General features: G+C 47.5%; 1 protein-coding gene across 1 annotated transcript in view; it reads right to left on the bottom strand.

Moving 5' to 3' along the window:
- Positions 1 to 5,741: 5,741 nt before the first annotated feature.
- Positions 5,742 to 22,293, bottom strand: part of ESR1 (estrogen receptor 1) — a 269,720-nt gene continuing 253,168 nt past the window's right edge. The window contains exons 8-9 of the mRNA XM_081140673.1: positions 14,122 to 14,305; positions 5,742 to 10,181 (exon numbers count right to left, since the gene is read on the bottom strand). Of these exons, the coding sequence (XP_080996799.1) occupies positions 9,947 to 10,181; positions 14,122 to 14,305 (419 nt within the window). The 3' untranslated portion in view covers positions 5,742 to 9,946. The remainder of the gene's footprint in view (positions 10,182 to 14,121; positions 14,306 to 22,293) is intronic.

The raw sequence follows: 22,293 nt of genomic DNA, 5'->3' as shown, positions 1-22,293 counted from the left end.
CAATTTTGTCCATTCTACTCAGACACCAAGTGCCTTGGCTGTCTGCCATGGACTTATTCCCAGTGCCCTGAGAAAGGAGCTGGCCTTGTGACCAGGCAGGGAGGGAGCCTGGCCCAGGTAATGTCACCGCTGAAACGGGCCCTCCTGCTAGTAAGGGTGCCACTACCTTGGGCTTCAAGGTCTCAGGTCATTGGCTAGAAATAGAGTTCCTGCCGATGCCAAGGGACAGCGGAAAATCACTCCTCGCCTCACCCACCGCTCCTGGCAGAGCCAGGGGTGGAACCAGTGCCCACTGTGACCTCAGAAACCAAAGGCACTGACACCGGTGCCAGGGATGATAGCAGAAGTGCACCTGGAGCCTCCATACCCGACGGCCACCCACCAGGAAGAGCAGAGCTTATTTCTCCGAACCTCAGGGCTGTAGCGTTAAGCATCTGCCATAGTTTTTTAAAGAATCATGATTTGCCTTAAAAGTCCATCTGACTATTTTTTTCTACTCATACAACATGACAGCTTGTTTACATACAAAATGAGCACTTTCTGTGGTCTTGAGTAAACTGTATCTGCTCTGTGACTCTGAGTAACCCCCAGGGAGCTTTGACCCATTTAAGAAGTGCCCATCGTTTGATCCCATGTCTGCCGTTTGTAAGATTTCTGATCCTGGGAGCCTTACCTGACTGATTAATCTCCAGTTTCCTCATTTGTAAAGAAAGGGTAATTATCTACCCTCAGAGACCCTGTAGCCAGATGGGGACTCAGTGGGCTGCCAGGTGCTGCCCAGGGTGGGGGCCGCATGGAGTGGAACTTCTGTGCCTTTCCCTATCCTGACACTCTTGAGTATCCGCTCTTGAGGGTTCCACTGTGGCAGTGACTATCTGGTGCCCTTACCATCCACACCCATGGGCTTGTGGCTGTGACCACCACCGACATCTTTGTCTCTGCCAGAGAGGCCTCACATATACACAGACGGCCTCTGATCCCACTCTGACTCTGACAACTACATGGCAGACGTCTACAAGGTGCTGGGGCCAGTCCTCTTTGGGGCTCAGTGAGCCAGGCCCTGAGAGACCCGGCCAAACATCTGGTCAGCCGCCTGCAGCCCAGCATCCTGGCAGTGAGCCACCTGACTGGAGTCGTGTCCACTGCTCCGTCTACCCGCACATGGAGGTGTGCGGGGGGGAGCCCTGGGAACGTCACCGAGTCCAGATTGTCTTTCTCCTTCTCTGGGTTGTACTGATGGTGCTCTCGGGCTTCTATGTGTAGGCAGCTCTGCTAGAAGTGGACGCTGCTGCTGAGCCCCCACCCCCTGCAGTTCTTCCCAGTGGCCTCTGCCCTCTACATGGGCTACACCTGCTCTCTGACTACAACCACCACTGGAACGATGTCCTCCAGGCTTCCTGCAGGGGGCACTGGTGGCCCGCCTCACTGTTTGCTTCATCTGTGACTTTAAAACCAGGCCCGCACAGCACTGCGTGGAGGAGGAGGAGCTAGAACCTACGGAAGCCCAGTGGTCACGCACGCTGACCCTGGGCAGGCCGACTACAGCCATTATGGGCACCCAGTCTCCAGAACCCAAGGCTGGAAGCTGCCCAGACGGGTCGTGTGTGCATCCAGCTGGGACTCAGGCTGTGGGGCAGCATGTCTGTCGTGTTGGCAGGGCCTCACCTGGGATGGTGACGAGGCCTCAACAGGCTCCAGGTGTCCAGGTGAGTTTCCAGAGGGTTTCTACTAATCCCTCCTCCTATGCACTGTACTAGGGGCCTAGGGGTGCCCAGGGCAGGCCTAATGTTTAGAGGGAGACCCTCCATTATGAATAGAGCTCCCTCAGTACCCCTCCTTTTCTAGGGCTTGGGAAGGGACCAAGAGATTCGGAAAAATGCTATTTTTGTAAAATGTAATGTATATGTGGACTTTTAGTAAAACAGGTTGTTTGCTTGAAAATTATATATATATCTACTCTCATATCAAGCTAGTACCTGGCATAGCGAAGCACCTATTAATGGAACTCTTGAGCACATGCATGCATTGTGACTCAGGGCTGAAAGGAAAATCAAAGATCATTCCATCTGCTGAGAGAGCCACCTCAACATTTTGGTTTAGTGGTGATCAGGTCCATGCACAGGTGCTGCCTATTGCAGAGAATTCACCCCACCTATACTTTCAACCAGGTGTCGCAGATAATCCATGGGCGGCTCCATTAGAAAGCGTGTTTCTGTCTTGAATGAGCACCTGACTTCTTGCCTTAGCTTTACTCTTTGTAGTGGGTACAAATATTGCAACTTTAAGCCACAATGATTGTGAACTTTAAACTAGCTTTTTAATGCACATAGTCCAAATAATAAAAGTAATGAAAATTTGCTGCCTCAAAATTTGCTGTGGTATCAGAGAGGCAAATCTGAACTGAATTTCAGTGCCCCCAAAGGCTTAAGAACATTTCCTATTGGAGAATGTGACCTGAAGCCAGTGTGTGAGCTGAATCTGCACGCAGTCGGACATTACGACTTTGACACACCCAGTGGTAGGCTTAAAGTTCCACACATTGCTGAGCAGTCTCCCAAAAGCTTGCTGGACACTGGGAATCATACATGGCACATGCAGACAACCCCGTTCCTTGATATTTTGAGAAGACTAAGAAGGGGTAGGGTGTGAGGAGAGGAGGACTTCCAGCCATGTGAGGAGATCAGCAAATCCTTGCTCCAAAAAGCGACCTAATCCAGAACCCAGCTGACGAAAACAACCACTTCACTCTGCAAAGTGACCAAAGGCATTCAACAATACGAGAGATGTTTATGCTTAAATGACGGCTCGACTTTGGGTAATTACCATGCAGATTTGCAGCTTTCCTGCTTGGGCTGCTTCCATTCCTCACCGCCCACAGTTTGGTCAGGATCAGAGCAGGCACATCATGAGGACTGACAGCTTTGCTGCTGTGACCATGGTCTTGGGCAGCTCACTCGACCGGGTGGATGAGCAGGGAGCTCAGGCCCCACCACCCTGAGGCTGTGGCTGTGGTTATGGTTGTGGCACGCACACTCCTGGCTGAGGCTGTATGATGTGTAGCAGAGACCAGAAAGTTCCCAGGCAAAAAGCTGAGTCGGACTTGAAAACAGCCTGACAGTCCAGTATGCTCCCCCACCCACACAGACCCATCCACTGAGGAGGAGCCTTGCTGGCTCCAGGTGCTGTGCAAACCTCTGCCCAGTTATTAGATAACCACAGCACTCCGCAGACACAGGGGCTATTCCTAGGAAGTGGGGCTTAAAAACCAAACCAAGAAACTAGTGTAAAAATCTAGCAGAAACATCAGAGGCCAGCATTGTTGGAGAGACAAGTTTCACACATTTAACCCAGGTGAGGTACTAAACAAAACAGACTGCAGCACCAGCAGCAACCACCTTAGGAGGGATCAGAATCCAGAGTTCCTACAAAATAGTGTCTAAAATGGTCAGTTTCCAATAAAAATTGTAAGATATGCAAAGAAACAGGAAAATGTGACCTATACTCAGAAGTGAAAGGTCAAAAGAAACTGTGCCTCCCCAGAGGTTTGGTTGGTTTTAGCCGACAGAGACTTAAAGCAGTTAATATAAATGTGTTAAGATAGCTAAAGGAAATGATGTAAAGAATTAAAATATGACAGCAATCAATCAACAAATAGGGATTCTTGATAACAGCAGTTACAGGGAGAAATGAGCTATTTTTATGGTGGAGCTGAAATAAATAGCTGAAATGAAATATTTACTATAAGACTTCAACCTCAATTCCATATGGCAGATGAAAAAAAAAATCAGTTCCCTTGAAGACAGATGAATAGAAATCATCTGATTTGAGGAACAGAGGAAGAAAGATTAAAGAAAAATGAACAGAGCCTCAGAAACTTGTGGGACAACATCAAATGTACGGACATATGTCTAATGAGTCACAGAGGAGACAGAGATAAAGGGGGAGAAAATTTACTTGAAAAAAGAATGGCTGAAAACTTCCTCAAGTTGATGAAAACCATCAAATCTATGCATCCCAGGATCTTAGTGAATTCTAACTAGGATACCTACAAGAAAGATCTACACCTAAACACATCATAGTTTTCTCGCTGTTCAAAAGCAAAAACCAAAAAAAGAAAATCTTGAAAGCAGCGAGGAGAAGGTGACTAGTCAGATACAGGTGAGCATCCAAAGGATGGAAGCCCTGCAGGCCAGAGGCAGGGGATGATATGAGTACAGTGCTGAAGAGAAAACCAAAGCAAACTGCCCACCAAAAATTCTACATCCAGAAAAAAATCATCCTTCAAAAATGAAGGTGAAGTAAATACTTTACCTGATAAGCAATGGCGGAGAATCACTGCTCGTAGCCTTTCCCTACAAGCAGCACTAAGGGAATTCCTTTGGACTGAGAGAAAATGACACCAGGCGGGAGCTCAAATCCACAGGAAGAAATGAAAAAGTGCTGAAAATGGTAAATACAGAAAGTAATGTTTTTAAAATCTATAAATATATTTATCTCATTTCTTACCTAACTTCTTCAAAAGATAAAGTTGCATGAGCCAGTAAACAATAATTTATTGAGTTTATAATATACATAAGTATAATATGCATTGCAATAATAATACAAAGGCGGAAGAGAGAATGGACCTATTTTGGAGCAGAGATTTTTATTTTATCAGTTAATATTAGGCTGAAATAGACTGTGGTACGTCAAGGTGAATACTGTAAGATCAGCCACTAAGAAAATAATTTTCAAATGAGAAATAACAGACAAAATAGTACCCTAAAAATATTTAACAAAAGCGGAGGAGCCAGTAAGGAGGAAAGAGAAACAGAAGGGCGCCATACAAACAGGAACAAAGCGGGAGGCCGGTCTGCGCGGGGCTGTCTGGTCCTAGCCGAGCGCTGAGACGCTTCTCTTTTCCAACCCTCCTAATAGCCCCGGGGGTGGCGCTCTTTCCCTCGCAGGCCCGAGGAGCCGAGGAAAACCAGGATTAAAGAACTGGACGGTGGATGACGGCAAGAAAACGGGAGAGATGCTTGGAGGCAAACCGGCGCAGGCGATGTGAAAAGCCCCCTCCATCCGAGTAAGGCAGCCCCAGGGGGCCGGAGGGGGGTCGCCTCGGGCAGGGGGCGCCGCCTGTCCCGGGCGAGGGGGTGAGGCCCGAGCCCCCGGCCGAGGCCGCGGGATAGAGGGCAGAGCGAGGGGCGCAGGGCCCGGGTGAGCGCCGCTGCCGCTCCAGAAGCCACTGCTTTCCCTCCCGGCCGTCGGGCAGAGCCCAGGGCGGGTGGCAACGGGCCGCGCAGGGAGCCGCGTGGAGGCAGGAGGCCCCGCGGGCAGGGGCGCGCCCGTGGTTCCCGCCGCACCTCCCTGAGCGTGGGCGGCGGGGGAGTGAGTGGTGTCCGGTTCGGGTCGCTCGTCCACCCAAGTCGCCGTCTGCCTCAGAGGAAGGGGGCCGAAGCGAGGCCCCCCGTAATCCTCACGTCCCCCCTACGAATTAGGCATTACTGCCGCCACGTGGTTGACGAAGTGGAAACCATCTAAAACCCACGCGCGGTGTCAGTGAGAAGCGAGGCGCGTGTGCCAGGCTCCGGTGGCCACTCGCTTCCTGGGGAGTGAAGGGGGGGGATTGGGCGCGAGCCCCGCATCCAGCTCATGCTCGGGGTCCTCTGTGCTCTGCAGACGTACTTCACCGTCTTGGCCTTGGTAGCCGGTGGGAAAGCAATGGCAAGAAGTGGAGCTTACTGAAAAAAGCAAACCTGTTGTCTTTCATCTAACGTTTTATTTGAACATCAAATAGGTTGAGAAAATTGTTTACAGGTACTTGAGCATCCCACTGGATTCTTTACTTTTTTAAAAGTGCAAAAGAGGTTTACAAGTGTGTTTCATTAAACAAAGCAGAGCTGCAACGAAACAGAATCACATCAATAATAGTGCGCTTCAGCAGGAGGGCATACAATCCATCAGACACAACTCGGCAATTGAGCCTTTTCCCATAAAACAAGGCTCTGCACTGAAGAGTAGGTGGTGCACAAACAAAGCATGGTTTGCAAGTCATGAGAGAACATAAACTGGCGTAATGTCACGTATTAATTCAAGTCTCTGTAACCAATGACCTCTCTGTGAATGCAAAGGGGTCCGTGTCTCAGGCACCTGCTCATGGGGCTTTATGTTGTCTCCAGGGTACACAGCTCTGTGCAAATATACTCAAGATGGGTTTGGAACATGGCAGCATCTATATATTTTAAAAGTTCAGGCACATTTGGATGCAAAAAAAAAAAAAAGAAGAAAAAAAAGATAAAGAATAGAAATTTTTCTTGAATATCTAAAAGACAGTGCAAAATCGAAGTGCCAAATAGAGGCAGCAGTTACTTAGAAAACAACTGAAAATGACTTAGAAAGAGGTCATCCTCGCTTTAATCCAAATGGGAAAGAAATGTAGTCAGAAACTGTGTCTTCACGCTAATGAGAAGATGGGTGTTTGGAACCACAGTTAAATGCATTTGCTGCAGCCGAGGATAAGTAAGTTTGTAGGGAGTTCACCTAAGGAAGTGCGCAGTGTGATGTGGGTCATCCTTCCGAGACCTGCTCAAAAGGGAACCGTGGCTGCCTCCTAAGCTAGAGTGTGACTCTATTTGCCTTTAATAACCAGTTTCCCAAAGCAGATTTGCCTTGAATGTTAGACGTGATGACCCTAGTGGTCATTCGAGGATGCACAGTCCATCTCAGAACTGGTATACGATTTGAAATAAGAACAGATTGGAATGGGTTCCATGTAGGGCTACCCTAAACCAACGGCCTGCATCAATGGCCATTTCAGTGTATATGAATTTAACAGGTGAGAACACCTGAGTGTGACTGAAAGTAAATGATCAGCAAGTCCCTTAGTTGGTCAGCCCCTGAAAGGCATGGGATACTGACATGGTTAAACATACTTAGAAAGTTAATAGGGAAATCTATTCAGGGTCTGCACTTCCTTAGGGATTTTGCAACCTACACGGGGTCTTCTCTTTGGATGAACTAGTCTCTCTGATGGCTGTGTGACAGCATTACAGAATCAGGACAGCAAGCCTAGAGCTCGGCAGTGGCCAAAAGAAACACAGACCCCTGGCTGTTCCTTGGACTGCACTGTAGATGTCCCTTGCTCTTCCCTGGAACTCAAGCTGTCACTTTAGAAATGGCTATCAGATAGAGCTGGTTATTTGTGGCTTATAGGGCAGAAGTCTGAGCCCTAATGCATACCCCAGATACCAGTATTGATCGGCCTCACAATACCTTCCAGATCTTTTTACTGTATTTTCCATTTTCCAAATTCCTGAACCCACTTCCCCAGAGAACCCCTGCCCCAGGCCAATCATGTATTTTAAATTCTAAATTGCCTCGTAGTGAGGGGGAAACAGCATGTTTCCTACACCCCAACAGCAACATTTGCTGCAAAGTGTCAGCTGTCCATTAGTGGCACTTCAAATAAGAATAAAAAGAGATTTCTAGCATTATTTGAGACTCCTGGGCTAACGTTCCAGCCATCTGGTATCCTCCCCCATTTCAAATATAGTAGTATCTTAGCATGAATACAAACACATTAGATGAGTAATGTAAAACCCTCCACTGTAGTATTGTTTGGATTTAGCTGGTATTGTATCGTCTATAGTCCTAATTTTTTTTGTTTGTTTTTATTTTTTTAAAAGAAAATCTAAGTATAAACATTAAAAAGAACCCACTGACCCATTAGCTACTGTCCAAAAATATTACTACTAATAGTTTGGTAAAGCAAAATTAGCTGCCCTGAATAAATTTTCCTTTTCAGGCATAATCTCTGCTGCATAAGATTGTCTATCATTCGATATCCAACAATAGGCATCTGGATTAGTGCTATTTTGTCTACTGTGGATATAAAAGTTGATATGAAATGTGATCTTCATTTAAATGAATAATCACCAGGCCTTAGGTATCAATGACTACATACAAAAAAACTGAATATTTTTGTTGGTTTTGCAGGTTAACCCAGTCAGATCAAATCCAGAACAGAATTACTACATTCAATTGTCTGATAAACAAGTATTGCAATTTCAAAAATATATATATTATACTATATAAGGTGCTTATTAAACAAAACAACAACAAAAGAATTATGTTCTAAACATATTCTTAATGACAATACATAAAATTGCCCCAAAATTTAGATGCACATATATGGAAAAACCTTTTTTTTTTTCCTTTGTTTTAGGCCCTCCCTGTTTCCCAGTCCTTTGGTGACCACTGACTGGGAATTAGAAATGAGTGAAATCCACTTTGTGAAATAGGCATCCCCACAGAAACCCTAGGAGTTTGGCTGAGTTATTGGCTAACACATCACCTCTCAATGGGGTTCAAATTGTAGACAGTGAGGTCACCGGAAAAACCAGACTTTCTTTTTAGCTGAGAAGAGGAAACCCACAATTGGTCGTGGAGAAGGCTGCCCTTGGCTGGAGGGAGACTTTCGTTTTTAGTCTATAGGTCAATAGAGTCCTATGGCTCAAATCTAGTCTCACTCTCCTGGCTTATGGAGTTTAATGAAATGAGCTCTGAAAAAAGTTTTGTGGGTTTTTCCCCCCCAAGGCCAAACCCTTATTTTGGGGTGATCTCTAAATAACCAAGGGCACGTGTAGTCTGAGCAGGCCCCAGGCACCCGAGCAGGGAGTGCTCCTCTCCTCGGCCTGCGCCCTGGCTTCAGAGTGTGCTCTGCCAACTGTAGGGACACAGCTGTCCACTGCTGCTGCTTCCACTCAGGGCCACGTGGGGAAGAGAAGAGGACAGCCCCATGGGTCCCAGGGCAGCCCCCCCAGTGCACAGTGGCACTCCTGGGGAGCTGCAGCCTGTGGCAGCGCCGCCCTGAGCCTCACGGTTTTATCCAGTGTCTACCCTGCTTTCCTCCCTGTTCTCATGCACATGTACTGTTTTAGCCCAGTACCCCAGGGCTTAAAGTGTCCCCAGGGTGCCCCCTCATTTAAAGCGCTTTTGGTCATAGGCCGGGCACTGCACACGCCCGATTCTCCTTGGGTGTAAGCTGCACACCAGGAAGCGCCAAGGAGCGCCCTCTGCTGCGCGAGACCACGCAGTCATGAAGGCTGCTGACAGCGAGCCCTGGGGAGGGCTCTCTTTATAAACCAAAACCAAAAATAACAAGAATCTGTCCCTCACAGGGACACTGGTGTATGTGGAGGTGACCTAACTGGGATCAACTTGCTGCTCTCCACAGATCCATGGGAAGCAAGAACTAACCTAACCGGAGCCCAGGACCTGTGCAGGGTGCGCGCTCAGCCTACAGAAGAGCATTCGGCAAATCTGAAGGCGCAGTGTTCTCAGCTGGTAACCAGGGGCCTTCCTTCCCGGGCATCTTGTATTCCTATAGGGGAAATAAATAGACAATCGCCGAATATTCAGCTATGGCCAAGCAACAGAGCAAAAGCTTGAAGGGGTTACTTTAATAAAATGACACGTTTCTATAGGAATACAAGAGGACGCTCTGGTAAACCCTCGAGCTAGCTTTCTCCAAGTCAGCAGTTAAAGGAGCCACTTCCAATTCTTTCCCGTGGCTTAGATTCATTAAAAAGTGCTTTGCAGAGGTGAAAAGTCCACTCTCCAGTCCTGGCTCTCGACAAGTAGCTTAAATGCACAGACTCAGCTGAGCCCCAGCTCACAGACCGAGTTCAGTCATGAAAAGCTACAGGAATCCCCATGCTTAGTGATGTAGCAGAGGGAGGAAGAGAGCCCTTACAAAGAAGGTAGCCCTGGAACCCCTCTGGCCGTTCCCAAAAGAAGGCGTGCCACTAAGAGCTGAGCAAGCAGACGAACGGCCACTCAGAGTATAAAGCATGTGGTGGTTGCAAGCCGGAGTGTGTTCAGGAGCAGAATTTTGCTATGGTGGTTTATGAGGTGGGTAGAATGCTGCGGGGATTCTCAGAAACTTGGGGGAGCCAGGGAGCTCTCAGACTGTGTTGGGGAAACCCTCTGCCTCCCCACCGATGTAATATGTCTGCAAGGAATGCGGTGAAGTTGGGCCGGCGGCGGCCATCTGGTCCTGGTGCGGCTCCTCCATGGGGGTGCCCTCGCGGTTGGCCGGGGAGTGTAGGCGGTGGGCATCCAGCATCTCCAGCAGCAGGTCATAGAAGGGCACCACGTTCTTGCACTTCATGTTGTACAGGTGCTCCATGCCTTTGTTACTGGGGGAAGACACAGAGAGGGCCGCTTTAGACCAGCGCAAACCCCGGCCCTCGAAACTCCCAGGCAGCGCGAGCAGAAGCTCCAAAGACACGCGCCGACCTGCCTTCCTGTTCAAAGAGCCGTCTTAGGATGTGCTGTGCAGGTGGCCTCTGCCCGACTCGAGTGGGATCCTAATCCCTTCTAGTAGCATCACATCTCAACAGAGAGCACGTGAGAGAACAGCCCAAGCAGAGCGAGATTTTTAAATGTGGAAAACAGCTCAAGAAGTTCCCTTGCTTAGAACTTTCAGATGGCTTCCCATTTGACTCAGAATAAAATCTAAGTTTCTTTCCAGGCTCTACAGGGTCCAGCTAATGTGGCTTCCCCCTACCTGTCAGTGCTCCTCCCCTCTCTCTCCCCAAACGCGCACTGTTCAGCCAACTGGTTCTCGTGCTGTCCCTTAAAGACACTAAGTGCTGTCTACTTCCAGAATCAAGGTATCTGCACCTGCTGTTTCTGCTGCCTGGACTGCATCTCCCTCAGAACTTCAAATGCCACCCCCTCTGAAAGGCTTTCTGCCACCCCAAAGGCAAAGGCCTCAAGTCCCTGGGGCTCCAACCCTCCCCTTTGATGTTACCCTACTTTCCTACCCGAAAGTCTTCTTTTCATGTATGTCTGTATTTATATTGATTCTTGATCACCCAAGCACACAGACACACACAGCATACATGCTGCAAGTTCCACGAGGGCAGCAGTGGCTCATCCTGTAGGCTGGCCGTGCTGAGGAGGTGGGAAATGCCCAGAAAAGAGGGAGTAAATGGACGTAGGGAGATGTAGGCACAAAGCATTTCTCCTTTTACCATGCTCCTCCTCTGTCTTCCAGCCCCAACTCTGCTCTGTCCCCACCACACTACCAGGAAAAAATAGGACAGCTACTATCTATCTTGAAATTTTAAAAACTATCATGAGTAGACAAGACCGAGAGAATGTCCGAGAATATACTTGCATTTTCAGTAGGGGAAAGGTCAGCACAAGTTGGAGACTCGCCATGGAAACAGCATACAAGCTATTCAGGCCTTACAACTCAACACCCTAAAAAATGGGTTGAAGTGGCATTTGCTTGCCTTTTTTGTTTTCATTTAAGATGCCTTCAAAGTGAAATGCTCCTCAGCTCTGACACTGTCTTGCTCATGCAACCTAATGAATCACATTTACAATCAGATGAAATCTGGTGTCACAGTCTGAATAACAATATATGGCTGGGCTCAAGCTGAACAAAACAGTTCTGTGATTTAGATAGATTGTAATGAGGCACCAAAATGTGTGTGTGTGTGCGCGCGTGTGCATGTGTACCAGTGAGAGAGAATGCTCACAGCTTTCAACCGAATAGCAACTTCTCCCCAGCGGTCCACACAATTCAAACAAGCTCTGGAGAGCTCTCTCGCTGCTGCTCCTTCAGCCACACATTTCCAGTGAAACCAGCAAGGCCTGTACATTTAGTGCAGATATGTCTGTATTAACTAATTAAGCTTGCTAATGCTGAAAGGCAGTCAATAGATTTGAAAATTCGGCAATTTCTACTAACATAAAAATCCTCATCTACAATATATGGTTTCTACAACGTCTTTGAAATCCCTAGCTCAGAGTATAACCCAATACATTTCTTCAAGGAGACAGTTATGGTCTCAGCCAGGAAATCTGGCAGAGGGTCATGTGACTCTGGTACATTGCCTACTCCCCTCTTGGTAATATTCACCCAAAGAGACAGCTGGGAAAGGTATGGAAGTGTGTACTCCAAATGCAGTCGCCCACTCTACCTGGCGAACGCAGTCACCTGGCCGAACGCAGTCACCTACTCTACCTGGCCAAGGTGAGTCCCTCATCTGTGACACAGGGATTCGGGGGAAGTCCCTGAAAACAGGGACTACAATCGCTTTCTCCCAAACTTTGCCCAGGGGAAGCTATTATTTGGGAATTTCAAATTCATAGGGTAGGGGAAATACTCAAGTAATTTGTTCATTCACTTGTTCACTTAGTAATAATGCTGTGAGCATATATGACGTATAAGACTTCATATAGGGCACTGTGAGGGATACAAAAAAAGAAAGATACATTTATGTTCTCAAGAAGCTAACAATTTGCAAAGTTGTCTCCCAAAAGGGAGGCACCCGGGACTTTACTGAACAAACTTCTTGTCATTTGACCCACAGTCTCAAGGTTCGAAAGCCCTTTAAAATTTAATCTGACCCTTTCAGGCCCTTCCCTCACAGCCCCTAAGGAAAGGAATCTCTTTCTTATTCCTAAGGTCCTGCCCAAGGCCATACATGGGTCCCTGTCCCCTTACTGTCATCACTTCATCTCATTTCTGCAGAGTGAAAACTCCACCACTTTCTTCATCTCTTCCCTGCAGGCCGAGTTTTTTCATGAGAACAGCATCCACTAAGCCTCTGACCAGCCAACTTACATGTCTATTTAGAATGAAAATGAGGCCACTTGCACCTTTTGTACCAGAGAGGCTCTATTTCCTCTGGTAAGGTCCTTCCTTAGCTCCAACAGAAAGTATTTATTGAGTAGTTACAGTGGGCCACGCCCTATGCTAGATGGTGCAGGGTACCCAGGGGACACAAGATGGACTGTGATAGCTGCCTCACAGGATTACAGTATGATGGGGAAGAAAGAGAATGCAATGGCCAGTGACAACCAGGAAGAACAGATATAAGTCCCAGGGAGGTCGTAAGGGTCAGGAGATGCTTCTTGCAAGGAGCCATATCTAAGATATGACAGGTTAGCTTACTGTTCAGAAATATGCACTCCCTGTGCCATGTGTCCATGATCTTGACTTTGGGTTTCACCACGTGACTTGTTTGACCAATAGTGTGTCAGTAGGCGTGACTTAATAAAAATATTAAAATGCACTTGTCCCACTTGGCTTGCTTTCTTACGCCTCTGCCACTGCTATGAAAACAGCATGTCCCCATCGACCTGTGACCTGTGGGTACAGGAGGGTAAGGAACAGAGGCAGCCGGCCAGCCTGCAGGCCTGCAGCTCGAAGCCGCCTCCCCGCTGGGCCCAGCCTCAATCGGGCGACTCACAGAGGTGTGAGGGAGCCCAGTGGAGGTCAGCAGAGCTGCCCAGCCGACCTGCAGCCTACAATAGACTCCCCCATGACTCAAGAACATAAACAGTTGTTTATGGCGAGAGCTCGGACTATGCAGGACGCCCTACAAAGTTAAGGAGGGGCTAGAGCATAAAAAAGCAACGTAACAAAACAGAGATTTCTGCTTTTATCTAAAAGCAACAGGAAGCCATTTCAAGGTTTTAAGTAAGGAAACGACGTGGCCAGATTTGCTCTTAGGATGGTCACTCTCCATCCTGGGGACTGGATTTGAAAGGACCAAGACTGGAGGCAGGGAGAAGCGTTCGGTGGCTGGTGCAGAAACCCAGAAGGAAGTGACGGCGGCTTGGACTAAGGTAGCAGCAGCGGGGCTGACAAGAAGAGATCTGAAAGGGATGAAGGCGTCAACACTGGCCTCCACGAGGCTTCCGGGCACAGAGTCTCCCGCTTGGGATTTCTAAGCGCAGTCAGGAGATGACGCAGGAACTGCACTGGACGTGCGCAGTGCCTTCAGGGGATGGGACCCTCACCGACTGCCCCTGATTAGGCGGACACAGTGCAAGGCCAGCCTGCTCCCTCCTGACGTGCACACCGCACTCTCCCCCATCAGGCCTCGCACACACCTCACACTGAGCGTAAGCATCGCTCTCTCGGACACGAGCTGATGCCCGCACAGGCCTGAAGCCGCCCTGGCCAGCCTCCCAAGCACATGCCCAGTACATGCCAGGAACCGTCCACGTGCGCTCTCCGCGTCCAGCACCAGCCCTTCCTGAGCCGCCCTAAAGCCTAACGCCGTGCGGGGCTCGCTCTTTAGGTCTGTCCCGCGGGGAACCAGGACGCCTCACCTCATGTGCCTGATGTGGGAGAGGATGAGGAGGAGCTGGGCCAGGCGCCGGTGCTGCTGCTGCAGGGTCAGGCCTGCCTTGGCCATCAGATGGATCAGGGTGTCAGTGATCTTGTCCAGGACACGGTGGATATGGTCCTTCTCTTCCAGAGACTTCAGAGTGCTTGACAGAAAGGTGTAAACTCCTGAATGTGCAGAGAGAGAGAAACGCAGAGCCGATGAAATCTAGGCGCCAGATGGTGTGTGCAGAACATAGCGCTGAGCCAGCACCTTTCCCTCGCCCAGCAAGAGGGGCCTTCGGGGCCCATTTGACCCAAGAGCTATAAAACCCCTATGCGCACGCCTGTTTCCAGGGCTCCTCATCAAGGGTCCCAGGAAAGGCACCGTCAGCCTTGGGGCCCTAATGGTTCCATAGCCACCCTTCTCTAACTGGTTTGACCCCACACAAACTATTCTGTTAATGCTGAGGACAACCTGTGAGAGGGGCATCATCACTCCTTTTCAAATGAAGAAACCGAGCGCAGAGAGATGCATTAACCAAATAACTCAATAGGAGAGAGCAGAGCTGAGAATGGAGCCCAGCAAGCTGACTCCACGTCTGCTCGTTATAATGGAGACGCTCAGGAGACATACGACCTCTCGATTTGCTACGGGATTGACAGGTGATTTTTCCAGGTAGCACTTAACTCGCTGTTACATTGCAGGTCAGGTTTAGGGCCCCAGTGCTTTCCATCCTCAGCTGATTTATGATGGGCGGTGTAAAGGATGTTGGCAGCTGTTTTTCGCTGCCAGGCAGGTTTTCTCCCTCTTGCCTTTCGTCTGGCACTAGACCCTACTCCCTGGACCACACAGAGACTCAACCTATAGCCCACTCTAGTCTTCTGGACTAACAGCCCCGTCTCTCAACGTCCACATACAATTCCAGATCTTTTTCTTTCCACTAGGATTGCTGAACTGAGAGGATGAGCATGTGGGGCTTTGATGTAGTGGCAACTTCCTATAGCACATAGAGCTCCCATCTGCAGAACAGAGCATTCCAGCAACAAGCAGATAGTTGGGGGGGACGGGGAGGCGGGGATCCTGGTTCCAGTTACACGGTGCTGCTTCTTCCTACCTTTTTTATTTGACCTTGGAGCTTTCATAGTATCCTTCTAACACATGAATCCATAAATTCCCTTTTTGCTTAAGATAGTGTGAGTTGGGTTTCTGTCGCTTGCAACGGAAAGAATTTGACTATTCAACTAAATTGTAAGCTCGGCCCAAGGATCAGAAGAAGGAGACCGGCAAAGAGGTGGGAAGAACGAGAGCAGGAGGAGGTCAGGATGGATCAGTCTTGTCTTGGGACCACAGGACGGATTTTCTATCAAGTAAATACGCCAGAAGATGCTCCATTCTGCCCAATGATCCCATCTTGCAGGAAACAGATGAGGTGATGTTTTCTCTCAATGATACGTGCTTAGCAATGTTTTCTCAGTCTTATTTCTGTTCAGCCCACTGGCCCTCTCATAAATAGATTTCTTCTTCCCCTCCCCCCCTTGGTACCTTCAAGTTAAGGCTCCCAAGTTCATCATCCCTGACGTCGTAGTGCTAATGTGGGAATGAGTTATGGCTCACACAGCAGCCTGTAGGTTGGGAGCGGGGAAAACATTTACAAGAGGAACTCATAGTAAACAGAGTTGTAATTGCCCAGAATGGAAAATGGCTAAGGGTTAAACAAATACAGCAATGACAAAACCAGAATGGTCAGGATCTTGGCTTACATGCTGTTGAATAGAATAATGTAGCTCTTGGTACCCAGAGGGACTTTGATCCAAAGTAAAGAGAGCACAGAATAAATAAGCAGCAGACATGCAGCAGGATAGAAAGGGAACTGCTGGATTGCTTCACTTATGTTCCATGTGGACAGTTGATAGAGAAAGAATGTGTCCATTAAAAAAGTAGGCAGATGTCCAGTGGCCTTGGGATTGGCCCAGATGTAACGATGGCAGGGAAAGTGTGCACCACTGGTTTGGGGGTCCGGGGTGGCCTCTGCTGAGTCCCCATGACCCTGCCTCTCACCACACTCTATGTCATTACACACATTCTAGCCTCATGTCTTCCAAAGGCCCTATGTCTGGCTGATATCCTGGGACCCTGCCCAGGCCACAGAGCTGAGTTAATCCAACTTGAATGATGCATTTTCTATCAATTTCCTTTTTTTGTTAACCCAGGATGCTGGCTTCATTCACCAATAATCCCATTCTTGTTCAAGGAGCAAATGGCTTTGATATCCCTGCCTGGGAAGGTGACTTGGGAAGGTACAGCACTTGGCTTTCCCACTCGTGCGCACAGGGTTAGAGCAGAATGTGCTAGAATCTCAGACGTCCAGAGGGCCAGCATTGCACTGTGCCCTTTGCAAGGGAGTCAGTGCCTTGGCATCAGACTCCAGGGGGTGAAGCTTCCTTTTGGGCTGTTGATCCCCCCTTCCTCAATGTGAGTGCATGAGCACATCGATGCCTTCAGCACGCTATCCTGGAGGACCCACTGTGTGCGTGCACTGTGTTATACGATAAAGGTTCCAAGCCTCATTTTCTTCTGAGTGTTAATGTCTTAAGAGTAGATATTGCCTGTGGAGAAAGAATTTTCTTAACAACGACTCTTGGGACTCAAGCCATTCTCAGAAGGAGCCTGTTTTTCTAGTACAGTTTTGGCACCAATACAGCTTATTATCTCAGCCTCATCAGCAGATGCTCCCTAGCTGTGCAAATAAATATACTTAGAAATAGAAATACGGCCCTATCAAAATGCCAATAATTAACAACTGCAGCCACCATCCTTTTGGACTGTTGTGGCCAAATGTGGTCCACGGTTGCCCCTGAAAGAAAGAACAGAAACCCAAATTCCCAAAATGCTTCAGGCACTCTGGCAAGAGCAGAAAAGGAGCTGCTGGTCAATTCCACAACCCAGGTGGTCTCTGCCACCCTGGACGGCTGAGCCAGTGTTCCCAGAAGCACAGAGCCAGGAGCAGACACGGAGGACCTTCAGGAACATTCTTGCAACAGGCAAGCTTTCGCAACTCTCAAGATTGCTCCAAATCCCAAAGATGGAAAAAAACAAGCTGCATATCATTATCCAGTCTTCAAGTGCTGTTGGCAGATCTGAGCTTCTACTTCTTGTGAACCTCACAGCGGACATTGGGAGCTGTAGGAAGGGTCCGTGGAGGAGTCTGGTGGCGAGGAATGGGGCAGCGAGATCGCAGGGACACCCCATGCGTGAGATCTCAATTCCATTTCTCTCACTCTCTTGGCCTCACTGACACCTCTCATTCTGCTTGGACACTCTCCTTCCTTTTTGCTCTCCACTCTACAGGAAGCCCCTCTCCACCCCTTATCAGTCTCCCAGGTAGTAGACTCTTCCAGAAGTGGGGGGAGTGCGGGCCTGGACACTGCGGTGCGCAGATGCACCTGGCGTGCCTGGAAGGAAGCGGCAGCACAACCAAGGGCGTCCAGCAGGCCCCGCCACTGACCTCCCCGGGGAGGGACAGCTAACTGCTCCTAGAGAGGTGGGGACTGCAGGCCCATGGCTTACCAGATGCTCGAGGGCACGTTCTTCAAGCAAGGCCGCAGTGTTTCTTTACAGAAGGAGGAATGCGACTGTGGACCCAGGGGGAGTCCTTCAGGCTATGGCAGCTTGCCCAAAACAAAAGGAAATGGCTCCAAGGAAAAAGTGGTGATGAAAGCTCAAGTCCATAGCTGTGATCAGCCTGGACCAGAAAGCTGTCACTCAGCTGGTTCACCCAGTGACTCATGGGCAGGTCAGCCTTGCAGATTTCCTGGGAATGGCTTCCACAACCAAACAGTGTGTTTTTTGCTCAGAAGCACGATCAAGGTTGACAGTTCAATGAGCAGCACATTTGCTTTGTGGTTCTCCTGTGACTGCTGTTCTTGGGGCCGGTACTGGCCCTGTGGGGTGTCGAACAGCTCATGGTCACCACAGCCACTTAGTGGGAGAGGCGGTACTGGATGTCCTACAATGTGCGGGACAGTCCCAAACAATGAAACGAAAGATTTTTTTATTGAATGTCCTATTGCACCCACCCTATGACCAACAAACATTTGTAATGAAAAGTTTTGAAAAGCTTTTACAAGGCTGTACACAAAAGGCCCAGCATGCAAGTTGGCTATAGAGAGGGAAGCTTAAATGGAATGCATTTTTTCAAAATTCAGTAATTTATTAACTTCTGCAGGCTGCCAATTGAATGTATTACATAAGCGTCCCCACTATGCACTCAGTTGAAATCACTTCAGTGCAGTTGTGCTAGAAAAGCAACATGCCTGGTTGCAAATATAGAGGAGAGATGCAGGCTCTTCTAAACAAAATTAGAATCAACCACTATCCAACTGCAGACATCAATGAAATACTGTGTTCTGGCCTCCTACGTGGTTTTAAATAATTTTATATCATGCTAAGAAATCCACTTTGTGAAAACTGCACATTAAAATTGTTTGAGGGCTCTTGTCCATCTGCTTTATACTGACACTGTCTCCAGAAGTTTCCAGCACACTCCTTGATCACTCTTATGTCTATAATTGGTTGTTTTTTCCCAATCCATCATCTCTTCTCCATTGTTTATCTAAAGGATATGACTTTTATAAGTTCCAGAGAATGAATATTTGCCTTGAATACCATAGGCTATCTTTTTCCAAGATTTGTGATTCTCAAATCTGGTTCTCTCTCAGAACCTCCCGTGGAGTTCCATCCAAACCCGCTGACTGGCAGTTAAGAGTGGAGCTCTGTTATCTGTGTTTTCAGAAAATTCCCCATTGAGGATTCTGAGGCACAGCGGGGATCATGAATCACATGACCACCATGGTCCTTTACATCGTGGCCACTAAAATGTAAAATCTTGAAAACACAGACTGTGTCGTCTGTGAAAAGTGCCCTGCCGTGATGCAAAAAGACTCTGAGGATGTCTTCTCCATGCATTTCTTCATCCATGTGGTCCTCTGTGCTCTCCCCCCTTCCTGCTGACTGGCTAGAATGGAAGACCATGGGAGCCACCCAATTCAGAATCAGAGCCCTCATCACCCTGAGTCCCGAATGTCACATGGAAGGGGTTCTGACACTAACCTGTTCACGCACCCAGCACTGTTAAGTAAACAAGAAATAAACCTCTGTGTCTGAGCCTTTATACATTTTGGAACTTATTTGTTATAGCAGTAGTCTCACTTTTACACAAGACAAGAAAGATTTTATGGTTTACTAATTGAATAAATAAATCAAGTTGTATAAGGAGAGATAAAAGTCGCAGGGATGTTTCGCATGCCTCCTTTGTTGCCATTTTCCACATTTATAAGCCCTTTTCCCCATTTCTAAGGCTTTAGGTTGCCTAGTTGACTTAGAAGTTATTTCCCTCCCCAAATATCAATGTTGTCACATTTTGTTAAAGAAACCATGATCTAGATTTTAGAACCGCCTCACATCCCCAGTCATGTTACAATTCATTCCAAATACTAACGTACTTAATAGCAACAGGATGTCAGAATGTTTAGTCAGTCATGATTCAAAGATGCAGCTCCCTGAGGATTTCAAGGGATTGCTCTCTGCCATGCAGGAGCTGACTTCTCATTTTTATGAACTGAACAAAAAGAGTGTTGCTTTCAGCAATATTTGTCCCTAGGTAGGAAACTTCTATTCTTCTACGGGTCTGTGACTATTTACCTGGAAGGCCAAGAACCTGTCGATAACCCAATCCTTGAACAATGTCTACTGTCACACTAGTATCTGTAAGACCACAAACTCATCCAAGTCCTCTTCTAAGTGGTCTCAGAGTGAGAGGGGTCATAGAGAAGATAAGAGCTCTTGCCAGACCCTACATGGGAACATGGTGGGTCTGTTTATTTCACTTCACCATATCCCCATGAGCATCCTCTTGGCACAGATGACTATGAAATCATACACTAATGATTCAGTGACATTTATCAATTTAGTACATTTTTTTAGCAAAATCTGCTAGATGTTCCAGAAGATAAATACTTGATACATCAATACATTCAAATTGACTCAAAGAAAAAAATCTCTTAATGATGATTTCAGGTCATGAAACAGATGAACTAATTCAACTGACTTGAGAAGAAATCTTAAATATGCACTTTGAAACAAATAACTTAAGTGGCTGCCATGTGTCTCACTTTTCTATATGAAATTGCAGATTTTCATTTTTGCAATAAATAGTATCCTAGCCTTTGACCTTTTAGGAAGCCATCATGAATCCATAGTTTGCTCAGGAGACTTATTTGTGCTCATTATACACAAAGAAACAGCCAGGGCTTTGATTTTTCCTGTTCCTTAAACAGGAGAACCCTTAGTAGGGTTCTGAGGTCAAGAAGGAGACACTCTAAAGTTTCACTGATGGAAAATGTGTGGCTTGTCTATTGCAGAGGAGTCTGTTGACAAGTTTTTATGGGGAACTCTTAGTTCCAGGGAGCTGGCCTGGTCTCAGGAGATCTTGAGGGTTGCATTTGTTCAGAAAAGGCAGGCCAAACCAGCCTGGGCGAATTCATGTCCCTGAGCCTCACCTTTTCTTGCCTAGCATTTCAAGGACAATAGAGCAGCATCACAGAGCAGGAAGCAGCTCTGACACTTTGGAGCAGATTGTATTCTTCTGAGACGACAACAAGATCACCCGTCCAACATGATTCTCTACCATCTACACTCTTCCCTGGCATCTGGGTGGACCCGTGACTTGCTTGTATTATAAAAAAGAGTCTGGAAGTGATGCTTCTATGCTTCTAATGGCCTGTCACACAAAGCCATGCAGCTTCTGCCTTGTCAGCTTGGGCACTTGGTTCTGGAGCCTTCACCTCTTTCTAAGAGGGATAGTGGCCGAGGCTATGTGGAAGCCCAGGCCACAAGGAGAGGCCACAGGCAAGCATCCCAGCTGACAGTTCCAGCTGATGCCCTAGCCAACAGCCAGTCAGCATCCATCACCAGCATGTAAATAAAGATGCTCCAAGATGACTCCAGCACACGACTATCAAATTACCCCTAATTGACGAGTCTCCTTATCTGAGGCCCCAGGCATTATGGGGAAGACACAAGCCACGCCCTCTGTGCCCTATCCCAATTCATGACCAACAGAGTCCAAACCTTTTCTCTTTTTTTGAGCTATTAAGTGTTGGGGTGATTCATTACACAGCAGCAGTGAGCAGAATACACCTGGACATCAGCACCGGACACTTAGAGAGGAAAATGATCCAGAACAGACGGACTGGAGATTAGACTCCTGATGTGCGGATGAAATCACATTTGGATGCTCCCTGCTCCACATGACGCACTCTCCTGCCTGCAGCGCCTTAGCCCGCCCCTGACCTTCACCCCTGATGCCATGGTAAGGGCTTGAGCCCATCCTGCCAATACCATGAGAAGTTAACAGTTCTCTTAAGAGGCCTTTAGCCTTAACCACTGCCCAGCTGATCATCAAAACACATGGATCTTCCCACAGCTGGCAACCCAAAATATCTGCCCTCCCATTTCTCACCAGGGAATAAAGCACTTTGAATGTTCAGTTGCACAATCCTTATCAAGTCCCATTAGTGAGAAATAGACTTTGTAGAGATATCCCTAAGAAAGTTTTTACGTTGAACAACTGGTCTAGTTATTTTTTTATTTTTTTTGAAAGCCTGTGAACCTTATAACGGAATGTGTTTTTCTCTTTACTTTGGCCAAGCAGAGGAAATTGAGAGCCAAATCTGTGGCCCACTCCTAGGAACTCTGCAGATGTACTTCTGTGTGCTAATCTGACTCTTGGATTTATTACTTTATTCATATTATTTTCACTTTTTACAGATTTTGTCAATTACTGGTTTACTTAGTAAGCCATTTCAAAGTCTTTGTGGGATAGGCAACATATTAATAAAATAATGAAAAAGACATCCTTCTAAGTCACTAAACAGTGTTAGTATAAATATAAATGTTTACAAACATTATTAAACATTCATTTGATTTAAGCTCAAATCCAGGGGAAAAGATGACATAATATCTAAGAACATAGAATTGGCCTAAGTGCACGTGGTCACGTCGTCCTGAGTGGCATGGCACCGCTGAAATACCGTGATGTACAGTCCTTATCTCTAACATGTGAAGGCTACACCTTCTTTGTCCTGATTTGCATGTTTATCACCAGAGCCACAAA

Source organism: Miniopterus schreibersii (genome assembly GCF_964146895.1).
Source record: "Miniopterus schreibersii genome assembly, chromosome: 6".
Classification (NCBI taxonomy): Eukaryota; Metazoa; Chordata; class Mammalia; order Chiroptera; family Miniopteridae; genus Miniopterus; species Miniopterus schreibersii.
Note: the sequence above shows the minus strand (reverse complement) of the source record. Positions and strands in the feature narration are given on the sequence as shown.